General features: G+C 39.4%; 1 protein-coding gene across 1 annotated transcript in view; it reads left to right on the top strand.

Moving 5' to 3' along the window:
* The first annotated feature begins 1211 nt into the window (after window positions 1–1211).
* The window catches only part of LOC138004108 (uncharacterized), a 44517-nt gene continuing 23715 nt past the window's right edge, over window positions 1212–22013 (top strand). The window contains exons 1-6 of the mRNA XM_068850526.1: window positions 1212–1290; window positions 16914–17272; window positions 17356–17502; window positions 18000–18122; window positions 19768–19890; window positions 21951–22013. The exon at window positions 21951–22013 is cut by the window's right edge and continues 60 nt beyond it. Coding sequence (XP_068706627.1) covers window positions 17092–17272; window positions 17356–17502; window positions 18000–18122; window positions 19768–19890; window positions 21951–22013 — 637 coding nt within the window. The 5' untranslated portion in view covers window positions 1212–1290; window positions 16914–17091. The remainder of the gene's footprint in view (window positions 1291–16913; window positions 17273–17355; window positions 17503–17999; window positions 18123–19767; window positions 19891–21950) is intronic.

Below are 22013 nucleotides of genomic sequence, written 5' to 3'. Positions count from 1 at the left end.
AAAAAAATAGCTTGTTTATTCACTTTTATAGATTTCTTTAGCCCAGCCGAGCAGCCAAGGCTTAGTTAAAAAGAAAACAAAAAAACCAAGGTTGAAAACACCAACTAACACCAACCCGGCGTGGGCAATGTATCATTATGCGCAACAATACTTTCACCCGGTCAATTAGCAACCATGGAACAGCTGTTTTCAGCCTTCGCTGTGTCCAATCAGCAGGTGGTGTACTTTTTCATTCCAGGCGGGTGCTTTAGACACCCCTTTACGTGGCAGCCACACACAAAAGTGTGGTAAGCTGTGTTGGGAACAGCACAGATAGCTGTTCTTTCACGACATTTCTAATTTTCGCACACAAACGGAGGGGTGCATGTTTGTTATCTACATGGTTAATGGTTTTATATGTATATAAAAAAAAAACTGAGAGCATGATCTATTCACGTCGCATTTATCAGAAACCTCTTTCCAATTAATTGAACTTAAGTCATTTATAAGTTTATTAGCCTTAAAGCTGTACCCGGTAATCTTTGCTCGTTTGTTACGACAATGCAGAATTGTGAAAGATCTTTCCGTGAACCTTTCTATTCACTTCAATCCAGTTGTAGCGTGCTTGAAGTCCTCAATATCACAAAATGTAAACATGATGGAATCGGTAATCGCATGCATTACCATTGCTTAGTTGTTTTTGGCCTTCGTTGCCTTTCTTTTCCAGAGCTCCTTGATAGAACGAAGAACGGGGAACGTCTAACCGCTATTCACAGATTTCAACACAAACCTTACTTATATCAAACGCGCTGCTGATTTCGCCCCCCATTAAAAAGTACGAAAATGAGATGCCGTTTATCAAGCCAACTTCTTTTTAAAAAATGCATCTCAGCTGAGATTCAGTGTTTAAAGTACTTTGCCACATCTGTTGCTTTAATTAAGGTGTAGAGATAGCTCTCTCAAAAGTTTATATTCGTTAGCCTTCAAGTGTCCCCAGAAAAGAATTAAAGTTCCAGGTCTTCTATGGGTAAATGACAAAGGGAGTCGATTTAATACTGCGCAAGAGTGACATCTCACATTATTTTTACCCCGGAGGCACCAGCTTTTTTGCGGTTAAAGATAAATTCGTTCTGCAGGTACGGGCAATTTCCGCATAGCTACGTAAACACCAAGTATGGATTTTATGGAATATAAAATAGGTACTTAAGCCGCATTTGTCAGAGGAAGGTGGCAACAGACTGAGGTGGGCTTACTGACCAAACTCAAGTGAGAGGGAGTAAAAGTATTTCGGAAGTGCAGAAATTATAAAAGGTATGGAGATATTGATACGATTACCTACGGCATTAGCAAAAATGTAGGAATGGTTGTTAGGGTGAGAACCTCGTTGAAAAATAAAACCTCCTGTCTACCAGGAAAGTGCATGTATATAAATAATCGCCAGGCGAGGATTGAATTGGCGCCGCCATTTACTCTGGTACGAACTGTACAGGTGAGGACAGGTTATATGTTATTTATGGTAGACAGTGTACATGTATTCTTTTTGATCGAGAAAGCATTAATTAGCTCATTCTCTGTAGTTTGGGTGTAAAACAAGTGTTGTTCCAAGAATACATACATCCGGCCCGTATCGTTGTTTTGACGATGGAGTCATTCAAGTCAAGTCAAGTCAGATCAAACTCTTAAAGCAGGTTTAAACCGTAGCAGCTGTTACGTGATGTGGACCTATTATAGAATTATAATGAAATAAGTATTAAATAGATATAATATAGAATATACAAAAATGCATCGAATGCTTTTTCTGATATTGGATCGGTCGGTCGGATTGAAAAAAAGAAACCAAAATATTATAAGCAGTCTCAGAATCGGAGGCCTGGTACCCAAGCATCATAGCTGTGGAGCCAGGAAAACAACAAGACGTGAACCCAAAATCAATATGGCGGAAAAGTTGGTGGATTTTGTTGCAAAATTAAGACAACGTGGGAAAAAGGATCAACCACCGAAACTCCTATGGGACATAAAAATGGTTTTAAAACGTCGTTTTTTTTTTTGTTTTTTTTTTTTTTTATTTTATACCAACGACGCTATACTAAACGGAGAAAAAAAAGGGGATGGCCTAACTACTATGAAGCTTCTTTATCAAAAGCAAAGCGTGAAAGTTGAAACGAATACTTCCTTAAGGTAAACTTGAAAGTTTTTAACGGGAAATTCCGTGGAAATATTAGCTAATCTATTGAAAAAAAGCTCTAGATAACTGGACCCCAACAACTTGGTCAATTTTTTGAAAATTCACTTTTGGGACCTGCTATTACAGACTGCCATGATTAGAGCCGGTACGTGTTGATCTCAGTAATTGTAGATTTTCCAGCGAAAAAAAAAATGCTATTGAGGCAGGTGCTTCATTAACACAGTTTAAACATCAGAGCGTGAGTGCGTGAGGTTTTTGTTCTCTTTTTTGACTTGACCGCGCACAAAGCACAATAGTTGTTTACTCCGTACTGAGGAAGTAGGAAACGTGTTGATTACGTAATTCATGCATAGTGTATGAGCGCAAAACAAAAGATTGTGCACGGTCGTGGACTTTCCAATCTAAATATTGGCATCTTTCTTTGCTCCTTTGGTGTTTTTTTAATTCATTGGAAAAAAAAAAAAAAGAAATGACAGTTTGTTTACTGAAGACTAATGTTACTTCACTTAAACATTTCCCTTTCTGTTTTGGCCTGGATTCAGTTGAAAAGAAAAACAAAAAATAAAACCACAGTCTTTTTCGGTCCAACATTGCAGGAATTTAAAACCACTTCTTAATTAAAAAGCACGAACCATAACTGCCATTAGCAGTTAATGAACCATAGTCGCCAGAGACTTGCGATGTCGTAAATTAGAGAAAGTTTAACGCTTTGAAGGAGTCAGCTGTCAGTAAGAGGACAGTAAATATTAGCTTCAGACAGTTTTGTGCATGCTAGTCTGGTTTGAAGAAATTTGAATGTAGCTTAGAAAGTTACGATTCAAAGCTTGCAGCTGACCCCCACATTTTCGACACTCGTGCATAGTGGCTTCATCTGCAGCTATCAATGTTATCGCAAGATGTGACGTGCGTGTTCCCCTGGCGCGGCGACAAGAGGAAAAAAGAAAATATAAAAGGAAAAGAATAAAAGCACACACAAACCCCTTCCCTCGAAGCAGCAACACCGATCACAGTACAAAAAACGAGAACTTGAAAGAACATTGAACACCATGAAGCAATGGGCATTGAACACTGCAGAACACCCTATTCAAGTATTTATTAGTACACGTGTAAATAGGAATTATAGCCTCAGATCAAATCAACAACCTAATGAAAAATACCAGGCTCAGGCACTAAAAGATTATATGAACTAATTTAATCATAGTTAAACCTATTAAGTGTAAATTCAAGATCTAAATTCGTGCATTTTATGATATATGCTTATTATACATTAGGGTTAGCGCTTTAGCTTAAATCATAGTTAATCGAGGGACTGGTTGTGAAACCTTAAAATTTTTCAAAAGCGAGAACAATGTCTTCGCAATCGATGTTGAATTGACCGAGACAGTGCACAATCTTTTGTTTTCGCTTCGCTCGGGTTCGCTTATTGGCTGCTCGTAACTTAGTGGAAAGACTTCATTGGTTATCTTCTCGAAAAAAGGTGTGTTTTGTGCAGGGTCAAGGCCAAAAACGGACAAAAGTATGCAACAGGAAACTTGTCAAGTTTTGCGACTATCTCCATGTATCAACTATGCTTAAATTTGAAAGAAAATTCCGTGACACAAAAGGGAGAGGTCGCGCCTCTTAATAGCAATTAGCGTCCTTTTCTTTTAATAAGATGCAAATAGGTTTTCTCCAATTTTGGTGTGCTAATAGTGAATATAATAAGCCAATCATATGCCAAGTTTTAGGCTGGGAACTTGTGTCATCAGGGACGACAAACAAAGGCAAACCAAGACTCGTTACCAAACCACAAACAGACTCGTTACCAAACCGAAGTCAACGGTCAGCGTGTTGTGTTCAAAGTGTACGAGGATCTTTTCCATCGTTTTATCGTTTCGTTCGTGGACATTAACAGCCGCCTGATGTCGCTGGCAGGGCTTCGATTGCGCGGCTAGCGGAGTGAAATGAAAGAAGAACCTTTGCCCTTGAATTCTACGGTGGAATTGTAACCGTGGAAGAATTTTATCCAGGTGTATTCAACTCCATTTGGTGGGCTGTTCAGCCTTGGTATTTTATTATAACCATACGATAATGTCTCAATTCACGTCGAATCTGGCAAAAAAATTCACAATGGCAATAAGGTTAGGCTTTTAAACTGAGAGGGCGTTTTCCATTTACAAAAAATTTCCGGAAATTTCGGTGGAAATTTCCATCGGGTGAAAAACGTGTTCCATTTAACTCAGGTCCGTTCGCCGCCCAGTGATTGCGATTTTACGCGCCAATATTTAAAAATGTGGCCGTGAATAGCCTGGAAGTGGTAAGACCTTTCAAAAGTTGTAAATGGAACACACATTTCCATCAGAAAGTTTCCAACGGGAAAACAGGAGTACCTTTACAGAAGTTCCGACTATAATATGATATGGACGTTCATGGTCCAAAATGTGTCAGGGAGGCACTACTACTGTCAAAACCTTAATAAAAGGATATAATTTCTTTAAATCCGGTCATGTAGTAGGCTATATATTTTGTGCATTAATGAAAGTGTCGTGGCTCACGAGAAACGGGCGCCTGGTCACAATCAGTTTAGAACTGCGTTTAAGTTAGTTTTTGATGATTGTATCCGATAATTAAATGTAGAAAACTAGAATGAGACAGAAACCTGTGTGAGCCATTTAAAGTGATTTTTAATAAAAAATAAGCGCTCTTCACGTTAATTCTCTGTCCAGACCATTCTACCCTCCATGCCATTCCTCCCTTTTTTTTTCGGGATCATTTGCGGTCCAAAATGGGGATCATTTGCATTCCGGGATCATTTGCCGTCCAATATGGGATCATTTGCGATCCTGGTATCATTTGCGGTACAGTTTGGGGATCATTTGCGGTTCTGGGATCATTTGTGGTCCTGGGATCATTTGCGGACCCGTACATATCTCCTTACCTCACCAAAAAGTAGGCGTATTAGTTTTCATGAAATACGAAATTCGACTATTAATAAATCAGGGTCGTGCCCGTTCTTCACTTGGTTACCCGAGATGACGGCCTCCACATGTCACTACGTACAAGCACGTTAAGTACACAAGCAAAATCACAAACTTGCTCAGAAAGTTGGCCAGTCTGAAATTTACCTCCACGTATTAATTCTTTTTGTCTCATGCATTAGTCACGTGAATGTGCTGAAATGTCATTTCAGTGGAAACTTATCTGGAATCCTATCTTACTTGTCAACAAACCAAAGTGAGCCTTTCCGACGGTCCTCTCAATACCCGTACATTCCACTCCGATGTTGAAGTATTGTACCTTCTGGACAATCTACTTTTCTCAGAACTGGCCAGCCAGACCTGTCAGTTTTCAAGGAAAATGCAACTATTCGACGGAACATTTGCATGATAATCCGTCGCATCCTTCTCGCGGAGTATATAGCGTCCTCAAAGCTAAGTTTGGTAATCGAAAGCGTTGTGGAGTTAGTCCTTCCAGATTTCCAGTCTGGCCGGACAGTTCTGTCAAATTGAAAGCGCTCTAAGTCTGTCAATAGACTGCCTAAGCAGCTAAAGTTCGACACTGAAACTACTTCTGTTGACGATTTTGTAAGTCAATGGTCATCAAGCTAAATGGCATTAATTATGCCACTTGAAATTTAGCCTATCCAAACTAAAGAAGGCCCAACAAAGAGGTAGCGGGTTTTCCGAGAAAGACTTGCCCTGTACCAGACCATTCATCAAACACGAAGCTAGTGTCACTGATTAGTGCATTTGCTGTGATGAGGGAGACAGTGCTGCGGTGTTTTACAGGTTTCCCACATCAGGAGCGGATAGAGATATTCGTCTTATGGCCACCGAATTACATGAATTTCAGCTGCTAGCAAAAATCTCAAGGGGAGACTTAATTGCTATTGAGGCGAAGTATAATATGAATGATTAAGGACATTACGAAACAGTCACAGGTCCTTAAAAAGAAGAAATAATAGTACAGAGGAATTGGAAGCTAAAGAGCAAGAAAAATTAAATGGTCTTGATAGTAGCAGACAAGTAAACAATAAAGTAAAGAAGACGAAGCCTTTGAGTTTGTAAAACATGTTTCGACGGAAACTTCCGCCATCTTCAGTAGAATACAAAGCGATGTAAGCTGAATTTATAATAAATAGAAAATGCTAATGAAAAATCGTATGCATACGGTCCGGCATACGGTCCGGCATACGGTCCGGCGTTTTTCCACTCTTGTGAAGGAGCATTTAACTAGTGATAGAGCCTCTCACATTTTCAAACATCTGCAGAATTCTGAACATTGTCATGCCTCGTATTCAGCAGATTGTTCTAGTGTTTTAGATCACGCCTCCACCAGTTTTCAATTCAAGATAAAAGAGGCCATTCATATTCAGAGAGAACAACCCTCTTTGAATCAACAGTTACACCATGTCAACCTTAAACTATCCTTTCCAAACACTTCCCGACGTAATCTGGAGGGAATGGCTGTCAATGCATGATAAGGCAAGCCCCTCGGAGTCTATAGGCGAGACGGAAATGGATCTCAGGTTCTGTAAATATGACCAAACCATGGAAAAGCTTACGCCCTACTCAGGTAAAGCAAAAGAAGGAGGATACCGATTTCATTAATTAAACATAAACTAAATCTATTAAACCGGGACAAGATAACAACTATCGTTTCTCCAAACCATAGCATTAGGGACAAGGCACTGCTACTGACCCAAAATGATTGTGTATTTTTATAAATGATAAAATTAGCCTTAGTTCCTTTATATTTTTATATCCTAAAAGGTGTCCCGATGGTTACAACATTGGGCTAATATTCGGCATAAAAACGTTACATTTTCAGCTACAACACGTGAAATGGTCGTGAAAATGCATTTATCATTATGTCTCTAGAATCTGTTACTGAAAGCAGGCGCGTGGACCACTACTGGCCTGAACAACCAGGATATTCGTTCTCCCGCTGTATTTGGCTGGCGCAGGAACCCATTAGCTGGAACCTCCATACGTATTATACCCCCGAGTCACCCCGGTCCCATATCTTTTGATTTTTATAACTACTATATCTTTTCATCATTTTGAAATACCTTTATGTTCCGGGTGTCCTGCACGAGATTTAATCAGGGGCCGACAATCGGTCTCTTACGATTGGCTATTGTGAAAACACCCGCAAAATCCCCATGCCAGTTGCTTCTAAAAATAAAACGATACGGGCCCAGATTTATTCAGAGGTTTAATATAGATGATGGAGGCTCCGGGTAATGGGCTTCTGGCTGGTGCAAAATTGGTGATGCGTGGAAGCCAGTGTGGATGACCATCCCAGAGGTGTCAAAGGCTTGTCAAAAGTTAATGACATGGTCATGTAAGCGAAGATGTTCCAGATGAAAATTTGCAAAGTTTGATCTAGATTACACACCTCTATGGCCGGTGCAAATGCAATACGATGAGTAGTGCTGGTCGAACAATAGGCAACTAAGTAATTTAGTGAAGGAACGCCCGCAAAGTGTCTTGGGAAGTAATGTTCTTTAAAAGATTATCGAAAATAGCAATGGAAGCTATGTAACCTCTTTTGCCTAAATATCTTTACTTTTCATGAAGTTTTCATCAACAATGTGCGCCCAAAAACATTTTTCCACCTGAGCTGGGTAACCATGCAGTTCAGATTGTGACCTCTTTTTTTTTAATGCGAAAGCAATTATTTCTATTAGCGAGGACTACAGTAATTACGGGGCAATGATGGTCTGAACGCTAGCATCACGACATTTTCCTCACTAAAAAAATCTCGGTGTGACCTTACACACAGTTTTAGCCTGTGGTATTGATTTCTTGATAGAAGTATGAGAGAGAAAAGGTCTTTGGTATTGTGGAACAATGACTGTCTTTAAAGAAGAGAGAAAATATATTTTTTAGGCAAATACGGAAAATGAAGAAATTGCGAAACATTTAATTTGATACTAACAATGTGTTCAGCCCACATTAAAAATTGAAACTTAAATAAAATTGCAAGACGCCTTTCAGTGCTTAACAAGACGCATTCTTCAGAAAGGTTAGGAAATTAAATCTGGCAAAAGCAATGAATAAGAAGATTCAGGAATAAGGTATATCGTGTGTGTGTGTACCTTCAGTGAAATGAACCAGTTTGCCAGTCAGGATTTACAGAGGGAGCTTAAGCAAAGGACCACGATTCAGAGGACGTCATCTATATATTAAATATAGCTTGTAAGAAGACATTAATTCGGAACTCTCTTCAAATATGGGTAAGTTTGTTGCGTAGAAGGACTTTAAACAAAATGTTAAAGTGGCCCTGTCAGACTCTTCTGGTCCCCTCAATGCTAAAAAACTTATTAATAATCATTTGAAGAAAATGAGATAGATTACTAAAGGCCGTCGTTGCGAATGCCATAAATGGAAATGTTCTGGAAATGTCTGGTCGCCGGCCGTTTTTCGTCGTAATATTTCTGGCAATAAAAAACCCATAAAATGCCCAAAGTATAATAAACTAGTTTGTTAATCATTTATTATTCACTCTGTTATTGGTCACCAGAGCCTTGTGAAATTGTAAATTAGAGAAAGCTAAACGACTTGAGTGCCTCTGTTTGTAAGGAGACAGTAACTATTAGCGTCCCAATACACTTAATTATATAAAACCAGAATTTGTTTTAGTCTCGAGACAACATCTTAAACGTTTCAGATACTTTGATGTGATCCGGCGGCATGATCATGACGATTAATTTTGCACTTTATGCAGAAGCATAATAACTTGCATACACTATATTGCTTTCTGGGGTTAGAAACCGGAGTTCCGCTTTTAGGCTTGGCTAAATCTATATATTAAAGGAACAATTTCTATTGGATTGCATTACAATTATGTGCAACGAATGCACCTGTAAGCAATGTTTGGGACAGTTTAGAATCTTTTTGGCCAGATAAGACTTTAAAAAGCGGTTTGATAAGCTCGAACCTGTGATTTTCGGCAAAATTTCTAACAGCGATTGAGGTATAACAATCGTTTGTCTTGTTTGTCACGCGGTATTGTAGCCGGCAAGGGTTGCTTAATTTGGAACCGAATTCGTAATTACTGTGGCGACTGTCCACACTACATTAATACCTTTCCATTTCTAAGCTTTTTGTGTGAAATGGATGTCCAGTCGTGAGCAGCATTTTTTGGTTGTAAAATTGCAGTGGAGTAAGTGAATTACTACGTCTAGCTTGACTTTTTAATTGCCCCGCAAGGATTTTGCCTCCGAGGAGGCATCATTGTAGCTTGCGCGTATACAGCAACACATGTATAGTTTGTTACCAGGAAAATTCTCGACTTGAAAGCTGTAAGCGCGAAGGAAACGATCGGAAAATGATGGCGTTGTCACACCAAATGCCCGCAAGTGGGTCCTGGGTTATGATGACGTAGAAGAAGTCAAAAAGGAACTTTGCAGAGTGTTATATAGATGTAGATGAAGAGAATGGCCGAAGAATACTATATAACGTGAACATAATTCTAGAAAAAATACGTTTATAAACGCCGTAGAGGGGAGAGCATTGCTCAAAGTTACGGTGTGTCGATGTACTAGTCCTTCTTCAGTCATTTAAGCTTCATTCTTTGTTTGAGAGGGATCGAAGTAATCGATTATAGTTCGCCAGAATTGATCAGCGAAAACACGATGGACTAATTGCGAAATACTTAAATACTTACAGTAGGGGCGATAGTACATAATCTTGTCATATGTCACGGTGCACATCACATGCGGTGCAATCAAGCGTTAGAGCGTCTTAAGAGAAAGCTTTTGTCCGCCTTTGTCTCAGGGCTGTTTTCTCACAAAGGAGCCGGAAAGTGACTAAAGGAAAATCCTTTGGTTTGATTATTGAAAGAGTCGCAAACGGACGGTTTCATTCAGGTAAACAATTTGTCGATTGCCGCCGGAACATTGCACAGCCACACATGCAGTTTTCCGAGAAAGGATTTGCCAGACAATGAGGCATTGACAGACTCAGTCCGCAACCAGCAGCCGTTGTCAGAGAATATTGAAGATAACCGCCTTTAGTAGGCAGTACAGCTCAGTGGTTAGGGCGCTTGCCTTGAGCTCCGGGGATCCCGGGTTCAAGACACGCTCTGATCACTGGTTGAATTTGCTTCTGGATAAATAATGATACTAACTTACCATTTGTGTTTCCGAAAGTATTTACATGGCAAACAATCGTTGTGGTTCCAAAAATGAACATATTAAAGGTTCGCGACACGAAGTATTCTATCCTGAAATGGTTGCAATTGTTTATTTTTGCTGGATTTTTATAACTGTAACTGTGTTTCAGTTCGTTCAAAGAGTGAGTAAACTTTCGAATAAATTATAGGAACATAGAAAACTAATAAAATGATGCGAGAGCATGTCATGAGTAGCTGCATTGTAAGCATTGTTAGGGATTGCAAATACTCTCACATTTCCGAATTTTAATTTTATCACCAGAAGAGTTTTCTACACAAATTTTTCCCCTCGATGTACTTGCCATTAATATTACGCAGTTTCAGTTCCTTTACAAGGTCCGATTTTAACAAGTCCTGTTTCTTACTATTCATTTGGCCATTTAATCCAACATCTGCGTTACAAAATCCAGATCGTCAAGGACATCTAAATAAAGCATTGACATAAAACCGTGCAGCTTCAGTGGTCATTTGTTACTTTATTCAAAACAAACAAACTCCATCTCTTTCAGTGTGTTACATCTTCAAACAAAATTGCTGTAAAAATTGACCTTGCGTTTTCTTTAATTAGTTGCTGTTTCTACTTGTACACCACCGTGTTCGCCATGGTCGAACCGTTTACATTTCCAACGACACGAAACTGTACAACACCCTTTTCAAATTCAGTGGTGATAAAGCGGTTTGTTCTCTACCCGCTTTAACGCGAATAACTATTGTCTCATGCACTATTGTCTCATGCACTCCTCCGCCTGGGCCCTGGACACATTGAATTCTGCGTACCCCTACACTAAACAGAGGGTGCAGCTAGTAATTTTTGCTGTTGTGCTAACCATAGTTAATCGATGGACAGCTGGTTATGAAACCTAAGCGAGAATAATGTTGTCGCAATCGATATTGAATTGACCGTGACAGTGCAGAATCTTTTGTTTTCGCTTCTTACGGGTTCGCAAATTAATTGCGCATAATTTAATTCAAATATTTTATTGGTTATCTTCTCGAAAAAAGGTGTGTTTTGTGCACGGTCAAGACCAAAATTACAGACAAAAACATGAAACAAAAAGACTTGCCAAGTAGGGGCACCCAACGAGAATATAGTTCAAAACCACTTAAACATACCATTGTTTACCGTATTTTAGTATTTAAACTGTAGATATAGGCATATTTTTATCCCCTACAAATATTTCATCTGTTCGGATTTCCTAGCTGAAAGTCTAGTGGTCAGAAAATTATAGGGATGAAAACTTACTTTTTCGAAAATTTTAGCCAGAAAAAAGGCTCCCGAAAATTCTAGGTGACCTTTTTAAGGTAAAAATCCGTTAAAAATGGGCAATTATACCATTTTTTAGAAGTTCGAAAATCCTAGGACAGGCAGGCAAGCAATAAATGTGACAACAAATGTTCCGAAAATTCTAGATCTCAAGTCGTCTTCCGAACAGATATTGTCCGAAAATTGACGTTGGGTGCCCTTGCAAGTTGCACAACCATCTCCATGCATTAACTATGTTCTAATTAAGGAGAGAGGGTGCGAAGATTATCAGTCAAACGGAAAATTTTGTGAAAGAGATTACTGTGCATCTAATTTTAATATAGCCTTAGATTATTGTTTGCAAGGCTTGTTTGACCACTGTAAAATGTATACACTAATGACAACTAATTTTGTACTTTATGCAGAAGAATAATTTTTTCCATATACACTATATTGGTTTCTGTGGTTAGGAATGGGATTTCCGCTTTTAGGCTTGGCTAAATCTAGTATATATTACAGAGTTATTAAACGTAAAATGGGTATTTCCCAGCTAGAAACAGTGGACAGCATGCCATAAGCCATCCCACTGCTGGAAAAATGTATTCCGTGCGCGCCTAGTTCTGACAAACAGGAATTATATCTGAAAATAGAAACTCTGCCGTGAATGATACTATATCACTGTTATTTGTTACCCTGTTTGGCAGAGAGAGAAGGAAAGGAAACCTCTGCACAGATCTCTTTGGACGAATAATTAAACTCTTAACCGGTTTAAAATTGGTATGAACGGTGTGAATTTTTGAGGAATTTAACTTTTCTCGTCGAATGCCCACGTTCTACATTTCACCTTTTGCAAGCACGAGCGCAGTGAAAAATTGTATAAAATGTTAAACGAATGAGTAGGGCATCGTGGCTCAAGGCCGGGACACCTCTCAATATCCAAGCAAGCATGAGGAAAACCTGATCACGCAAAAGGGGAACTTGTCGTCAATTAGCATCTTTTGTTCTTCCTTTTTTTTTTAATTGTCATGATTTGACACGTACTTGATGCATTACAAATTAAAGTAAGAGAACTAAAAAATAAAACTATGATTACATGTTGAAAAGCTGATTATACGCATCACTCCGACAGACAGGTAAGGATTAATAACTTTTACACCAGAATATCGAGGCCCTCCCATTTGTTTTTAAAGATGCCTTTGTTTCGACTAGACCGACTATTGAGGCCTTAAACTGCTGTTTAAAAGTAAAAAGTAAAATCCAAGCTTTCGCCGATCAACGGCATCATCAGGGATGAGAAAATATTCCGCGCGCGCTATATATATGCAAAGAAGGTGTAGGGTGAAATGTGTAAAAGATGTGACGTATGTATGAAAGCTATAGAAATGAACTGTGAGTAGAATACAAAACTCTAATGATGGAGTGTTTCTAAACAAAGGACCTCTAAAAGCGCTTGAGAATCGTCTCTAAAATAGAATATAAAAATAGAAGGTCTGCGAATTCAGTACATTCTTCACGGGAATTGAATATGGGCTTGGACTTTCTAATGTAAAGTGCTTCATAGAGGCGTGGATTAGCGGAGTCGTTTTCGCTCATAATAATCTTGACATCAATGCCTTTGTAGTCTTCGTTTTAGCAGGAATAGATGTGTCTTTTAACCGAGGAGTTTTCGCTATTGATATGTTCTCTTACGCGGTCGTGGATGAAGCGTGTAGTGCTACCAATATATTGTTGATTGCAGCTGTTACACGTGAGCTAGTACACTGCATTTCTTCGTAAACATAATCTGGTGTTAGAGATAGGGCATTTGTCTCTAGTGCATTTGCGCACCGTGGAGGTGTGGGATAGGGCTTGTCTGAGCGGGTAGGATTTGTGAGCAATGCGTACTGGGATGTTGCCTCTTCTGAAAATGTTAGTGATCCTGCGATTGAGTCGTTCAAAGATGTAAGGGATCTTAAGATATGACCATTCTGTGTTGCCAGGCTGGGGGTTTCCTTGTGGATTTTGTGGGCGTTTTGTCTCCTCTATACTGTTCTCTGGATAACCGTTGAGGCGAAGGATGTCATGGAATGTGTTTAGGTGTTGTTTGGCAAATATATTTGAGGAGCATCTGTCTTTGATGGGTTTTCGATCGTTACCAATGAAGTTGAGTTTAGATTTGGTTGGCATAGCTGATTGATGGTGGACAAACAGCGGTTTCTTGGGTGGTTTTTTGTAGAATTCAAAAGAGCTGTTGCCATCCTTGGATATGGTGACTTTGCAATCGAGTAATGACAATGACAGGCCACTCGATGTTGTTTCTGATTTTTAATTTTGAATTTCAAATTAGGGTGCACATTGTTTATTACGTCGTGGAAGTGGTTAGCTGTTTCTTTCATTGATTGTTTGGAGATAGATATCGTCATTAGGTCCGAGGAGAGGGCGATGGTTTCAATTTTGTCCATAAATAGGATGGCCAGTATGCCTGAAATGCTGGAAGCTATGGGTTAGGCCCTTTCTTTGGCGAAAAACCTGATCTCTGAAGGAAAAATACATGTTGTTTAGCGCGACTTGGAGGAGGTCTGAGACGTCTTGTCTGCAGAGGTGGAGTACTGGGTTTAGGATTCTGTCTGTAGTTTTGTTGATGGCTTCCTGTATAGGAATTGTGGTGTATAAGGATACCACATCGAGGCTGGATGGATAAGGTAACGCTTTGTTTGTTGTAAGATCGCCAGACTGAATACATCTAATCAGTTCGAGACTGTTTTCTAAATGGGCTGGGGCATTTTTTAGCATCGGGTTAAGGGCGTGGAGCCATGAAATGCGTTGGGTGGGTCCATTGATATTGGATAGGATAGGTCGCATTTTGATGTAGGGGCTTGCTTTGTGTGTCTTGATGAGATAGTAGAACCTGGGCAGATCCGTGTTTGAGGCGAGGAAGCTCTTTTGGACAAAGGTAGGGAATTCATTTTGTGGGCAGATCTTCTTCCAGGTTGCGTTAACTTTATTTTCAACAGTCTTGGAAGGTGTTGGCGTCACAAAGGCATTGATGTCAAGATTATTATGAGCGAAAACGACCCCGCTAATCTACGCCTCTGTGAAGCATTTTACATTAGAAAGTACAAGCCCACACTCAATTCCCGAGAAGAATGTACTGATTTCGCCGACCTTCTATTTTAATATTCTATTTTAGAGACGATTTCTAAGCGATTTTAGAGGTCCTTTATTTAGAGACACTCCAACATTAGAGTTTTGTATTCTACTCACAGTTCATTTCTTTAGCTTTCATACATACGTCACATCTTTTACACATTTTCTCCCTACACCTTCTTTGCATATATATAGCGCGCGCGGAATATTTTCTCATCCCTGATGATGCCGTTGATCGGCGAAAGCTTGGATTTTACTTTTTACTTTTAAACAGCAGTTTAAGGCCTCAATAGAACAGTTTTATATATGTTTTAATCATGCTGCTAAAGGATAACATGAGCAGATTACTTCCTACACTGGTTACATTGCTGCAGTAACAACATGCTGGCGTCACAAGTAAAGACCAGTCCTTAAGTTCCATGAAATAACACGATCTCGCACTTGGCTCTCTTTCAGACAACATGATACTTCATTTAATAGAACTGTGTTCACCGCGGATACTATTCACCTGGATTTTGCAGCTAAGAATCTTTACTGTAAAAGGCGTCATTGCAAAATGAATGTGATTATTTCTTTGTTTAAACAGGTGATATGTACCTGTAATTCAGATATTGCTGAAAAAGGTTACAATAAACAAGTCTATATGTCTATGTTAAAGACTCGATTTGATATTGGTACGGAGATACTTCTAGTGGCGGTTGGACCAAAAATCAGAAAGGAAAGTACGTAAAGTATATTAGGTAGCTGAGGGCCTTCGTTACTTGAAGCAGTGATACCCCCTAGCTGAGCCTTCGAAAATTAAAATAAGCTGACTCCATAGTGTATTTGTAACCACGAGATTGACCACGATTTAGGTTGTAAGAAACTGATGGATACAAAAAATTATTATTATTTATTCGGAACTAAACTCCAAATATGGGTATGTTTGTTTCCAAGAAGGACTATATAAAAAATGTTAAAGTGGCTCTGTCACACTCTTTTGGTCCCTTCATAAAATGCTAAAAGTGTTGGCTTTATCAATAATAATAATAAAATATAATATGATATAATATAATATAATATAATCATCATCATCATCATCATCACTTTAAAGAAATGAGATAGATTACTAAAGACCGTCGTTGCGAATGCCATAAAATGAAATGTTCTGGAAATGCCCGATCACCGGTTTTTCGGCTTAATATTTCTGGAATTAGAGAGCCTATAAAATGCCCGAAGTATAATAGACTAGTTTGTGAATCATCTATTTTTCATTGTGCTTTTGGTCACCACAGCCTTGCGAAATTGTAAATTTGAAAAAGCTAAACGTCTTGAGTGCCTCTGTTTGTAAGGAGCCAGTAAATATTAGCGTCCCAATATAGTTAAAACCAGATTCAATTTCAGTCGCGAGAGAACATCTTAAGCGTTTGAGATACTTTGATGTGATTATTATGATGTACCATCGGGTATTCTAATGTTCTTTCATGTATACGAATTTAGGAGTGGATAAAGAAAAAGAATCCATTATGATTTACATCTCTGCGGTTAAGTTTGGAAAATAAATTATCTTGCGTGCCTGATCTAGATAGAATATATACAGACTATTGTAGCTGGAGATAATAGTCATCTTCCTGTTTAAATAGAACGGCCAGAATTCCCAGCATCTCAGTAAGGAAATTTAACATAATGTAATCTAAATATTGACACATTCGACTGAAAGTTGCAATTGGTATACCTATTCAAGAATTTAAGAACTAGAGCTTTGTGTCGCAATTTGATGTCTTCTCTCGTTAGTCGTTCAGTCATGGAATGCGAATTGCAAAGCGATGATATGATTCAGTTCAGAGAAAGTTGTTTGTACGTAATTTAGTGTAACTGATATTTACGATCCTTTTTATAAGCAATATTGAAGAAAGGCATACCGATATTTCACGCTCGATTTAATAACTAAGGAGAAAAAAATTCTACTCGTGCTTGCTGCAACTTGAATCACCAAATTCAGTGATGTGCTGAACTGGGAAAAAATCAATAATTAACTTATTTGGAAACAAAATATCATTTTAGTTATTATCGAGTTACTTTCAAATACGGGAATAAAAAATATCGGGTAATGTTACCCTTACAGACTATAGTTATAGATACTAACGAACCAAAACCATCAACGCATATAGAAGAACTACTAGTCATTTGAGAAAAAAAGATAGATCTTGTTTAAGATCGGCATTTTTATTCTCTTTATAGTTGTCTGGGAAACGCTTTACAGCTGTTATCACAAAGAAAATGAAAACGCTGCCCGAGCTCTTGATTTTTGTTGCCACTTGTCAAATTGTCGTTAAAGCAAACTCTCAACAATGTCCTGCATTTGGATCTGAGGAGTCCATCTTGGGATGGATGTTTGCAAGGACACATCTATCAAACAATGTCGGCCAATATTGGACTTCATTGCCTTTCGGCCTGCCTCAAGGATGATCGTTGCCAAAGCTTCAACTTTGTGATGTCTCTCCAAATGTGCGAATTCAGTGATCGTACCAAAGAAGCCAGACCTGAGGATTTTATTCCAGATGCAGACAGATATTATTTCAGAAAATACATAAAGAGAGGTAAGTGGAATTTTAGAAGGTTTGTTGCAAGAAAGGACTGCTAAAGCAAACATAAGGAAATAATACAAGTTTCTCAATTTCAGCCCAATTAGGCTCCATCTCTGAACTAGCAGCCGAGTCCTGTAAGGAAATTAAGATGAGTGAAGGACGAGCCCCCAACGGCAAATACTGGATGTCTTCAATAAAGCCAGGGATTCCAGTACTTGCATTTTGCGATATGAACACCGAAGGTGAGAACTGATAACTTTTTACTTCTTTTATCTCCTCCTCCTTCTCCTTCTTCATCTTTACCCCCGCGTCAGGCCTGATTCATCTACATTTTCAACTTCATCTCCATCTTGAACCCCATATTTATTTTCACCTACGTCTGCATCTTAATCCTCATCTAATTTTTTTTTTTTTTTTAATCAGAATTCCTTCCTCCAACATTTTCTACATACTTATGACTGTTATATTTACCTGGCCATATTTCTATCTTCATCTGCATCTGCCTCCGCCTCATCTTTTTCACCTCCATTTTTCTTTGCTTAACCTCGTCCGTATTCTCTTTTCTGCAGCAACCCCTTTAGCTGTCTCGTCCTCCACCACTTTCTCTTCTTTTAAATTTTAATGGTTCCCTCGAAGCAAAATAAATTGGGTAAGTGAGGGGGATGGGGAGGGGGTGTTGGTAAGCAGATGGACTGTATGCTAATTGCAGTTAAATTAAAGTTGTTCCTTTACCTTGTAGACGTTGATGAATGCACTGCTTCTTCACCCGTGTGTCATGAAAATGCTGCATGCAACAACACTCTTGGTTCCTACCAGTGCACTTGCAAGCGCGGATTCGCTGGGGACGGAAAAATCTGCAGAGGTAATTTAAATAAGCACATAAGGTGTGAGCATTACTATAGCCGCAGTATTGACAAGACCCTTCCCCAACTTCATGGGATCCTTTTACTCTCAGTGGTTGACACAGCAAAGGGTACGCGATCACGCGTCCATTTTCGTACAAAGGCACTGTCCTAAATTGTTTGAACTGCAACTGTTGTTGTTTAAAGCCATTAGAGCCCAAGCAAGGCTGACCTTCTTTTTTCGTTCTGGCGTTTCTCTGGCATTGCATTTGATCGAGTTGACCCAATCGGTTGCCTCAGTTACCTTTCCAATAATATCGTCTGCGGGCATGTTTTCTAACTCTTCACGTTTGTATCGATTTGTCACGATTGGTGTGAGACAGGAAATTACTAATCACCAGCCTCAACAAAGCCACTTACAGCTTTCACTCATGTCTAGCGGCAGACTATATTTTACTTGCCCATGCATGGGGCACCACCTGGGACTTTAACGGTCAAACTGAGATCTTTTTCTTACACGTTAAGCCCTACATAAAAGATGGGCCTATGAATCATTTCATAGTTGTAGGCATTCGATTTCTAAAAAAGCCCTGTCATATAAATTCTGACTATGATTGACAAAGTCAAAAGCCATCTAACTTAAGGTGTGGGTTTGAAGATCGACCACACGTTAATCGCGCTTAACGTTTTTCCTTTTTATAAAATACAAGTTGTTTGGCAACGGGCGAAAGGACAATTGAAAAATGCGAGTCTTAGGCAGGACTCAGACGTACGTCCTCCGTACCACCGTTGGTTGGATGCGCATGCTCTACCCATTAAGCCACCAGATTTCCTGGGGAGCTGGGTTGTTTATCTTGGTCCTGATTGAACAATGTGTCCTGCTTGGTCAGCGGGCTCTACAAAGTCATACGCCTTAATTTTTACAAACACATTTTATGTATTTGTGAACATTGAGGCGTGTGACTTTCCAGAGCTTGCAGACCAAGCGGGACACATTGTCCATTCAGGACTAGCTCTCTAAGAGTTCTAGTATCTTAGTTAATGCATCCGACCGATGTTACGGAGGTCGTAGGTTCGAATCCTGCATAGGACTCTGATTTTTCAGTTGTCCTTTCGCCCGTTGCCAAGCAACTTGTATTCTATCCTTTCCACGGACGCGTTGCACCTTTCCATCATTTCATGTATATGTTCCTATATGTTTTAGATGTTGATGAATGCAATGCGTCTTCACCTAGGCCTGTGTGTCATGTAAATGCTACATGCAACAACACTTTTGGTTCCTACCAGTGCATTTGCAAGACAAGATTAGGTGGCGTTTAAATTCCACTGCTCTGACGGGAGCTGTCGTTATTTATGACATTTTATGAAATTGGATAAAATAAATTTTCGTTTCTGAGATTAAAAAAGGTTCAATTTTAAGCGAACACGCCTGGCGAAAAGAGAAGTTCTGTAAAACACGAATTTGAATCACATATTTCTTGAGCGAGTTTGACTGTATCCAAACATCCTCGGTACACTGTATTTTAACACAGTATTTTGCTGTGTTTTGTTTTAATTAAAACAGACTAGGAGACGCCATCACTTAAAGCAAAACTCACTGGGTCGGGTTTGGAGATTGACCGCATGTTATGTACTAGCGGTTAAAGTTGATCCTTTATGTTGTAGATGTTGATGAATGCACTGCTTCTTCACCTGTGTGTCATGTGAATGCTACATGCAACAACGCTATTGGCTCCTACCAGTGCACGTGCAAGCCCGGATACGCTGGGGACGGAAAAACTTGCAGAGGTAAGACCACCAGATGCAGTTCAATCTGACAAACATTTTCGACAAGTAAGAAAGGAGTGACGGAAATATACATGTACAGTAAGAGGTAGCTACAGTAAACGTTTTGGAATATTACGTCATTGTAATGACCTTTATCTTTATTCTGTTTCCATCTTCCCTTTCCTCATCTTTGTAACTGAATTCCTTCTTTTTTTAACTCTTTCGAACTTATTTTTCTCTTGCAATCCATTGAATTTCCTTTTCCTTTTTTGTTTTCTTTCTCTCTCTCTCTCCCCACCACTTTCGTTTCGCTTTCCTTATCCTGTTAATGTTGGGCTTCAGGGTGGGGAGGGTTTGAAGATTGACCAACATATGTACATTGCGTTATCCATATGTAATGGTTTTTTGTCTTTCTACGAGACATTGTCTCTTGTCTCCCTGCTCCTTTTATTTATTTATTTATTTGTTTATTTATTTACTTATTTTTTTTAATTTTACGGATCTTCTCTTGTTCATTCTGTTACCCTTACATTGTTGCTGCGCCATTCGGCTGCAGTTGAGGGTTCACGCAATCTCAGGTTTGCATGACATCTGTGGTCACAAGTCGGATAGCTGGGGACGAGTCGGTCTTACGTAGAAAGATTGCTGCTCCCTTCGCCCAGCACCACTTGTAGTAGTACGTTCCCTGATGGTTCTTTGCAGCATGTAATAATTCTTGCAGCCTGGGCATCAAGTGACTATAGATCGAAATCCGATCAATTGTGGTTGAAGAAGGAAGCTCCAAATTGTGAACTGTTAATTGAGAGGCGTTATTCCTCACAGACAGGACCTTGTCACGTACCAGCCTTCTTGTAAACTTGCAGATGATTAAATTGGGCTGTCTTCTCTGGCGGCCATTACTGTTCGTAGTATTTTGTTGGGGTACTCTATGAGCAATATCTATATCAGAGATGGATACATCAACTCCAATACCAGAAAATAGTTTGACACATAGCTCGGCGGTTTCTTCAGATGACTCTTTATCATTAACTTGAGGAACACCGATGATTTTTAGGTTGTACTATAAAACAACAACTCATCAATTGCCTTATCAATCCTCCCGACATTCTCCTTCAGCTCAACTCATCTTCGGTTTAAATTAAACAACTCTTGCGCTATTTCGTCTTTCGATTGAACCAGGTTATCATAGCTATCTCTAAGGAACTGGACGTCATCTTGGTTCGGCAAAGAAGCTGCCATTGCTTCATTCCTTTCGACCATCGTGGCTTTCATGGACTCAAAACCCTTCGTCAATTGCTGTAGCTGCATTTTCAGGCCATCATTTTCTTTTCTTAAAGCTTTCACACTGTCAGACATCTTGTAATCTTATAAATATGAACTAAAAATTGGAAGTAAATACACTAGCAAGACAAAGTTACGGAACGCTAGCAGAAGCGTCCGTACACATAGATTGCAAGTTGCTGTATAAATAGCATCCTTCCAAACGTTGTCTGATTGCGAGCCTAATACCATTGTATCTTTGAGCGTTTCTTCCCTAAAAGCTGGGTAAAAGCCGCAATCATCAATAAGGCTGCCAGCTTTAGTTAGGAATTCGTCTAGAGGCATGTCGCCTTGTTTGAGGCATTTTAGTTGGTACCGGAACATGGTTTAATTGCTTTTGGGTCTTGTCTAGTTTAACACCAATTTAAAACTTTATCAGTCTAGCTTTTGGGGGTGATACATACTTAATTGACCTCTCCTCGTAGGGAAGTTTCAGGGTCCATGTAACCCAATCAACGTCCCAACTGGCCGGAGGCAAACCAGTTGGTAATTTACAAGTGCAACCGAAAAGTAGAACCAGGGACTTCCAGGATAAATTGTAGCGCGTCGTGCCGGTGAACGGTTCTTGAGCCCGGAATCAATGGATATCAGGGCAAGCGTCCTAACCACTGGGACACACTGCCTCCACGATAGAGGTGAGGAAGTTCAGACAAGGATAAAACAACATTGGTGGGTAGAGGTAAAGTTAACATTATTGGTCAAAACTGGAAAGAGAGCAATCAACGTCTCCTCTGCTAAATTACATTGTATTTTTGTTGAAGATTTTAACGAATGCAGTTCATCGCCTTCACCCTGTCACGTCAACGCAAAATGCCAGAATACCG

Source organism: Montipora foliosa, chromosome 5 (genome assembly GCF_036669935.1).
Source record: "Montipora foliosa isolate CH-2021 chromosome 5, ASM3666993v2, whole genome shotgun sequence".
NCBI lineage: Eukaryota > Metazoa > Cnidaria > Anthozoa > Scleractinia > Acroporidae > Montipora > Montipora foliosa.
Note: the sequence above shows the minus strand (reverse complement) of the source record. Positions and strands in the feature narration are given on the sequence as shown.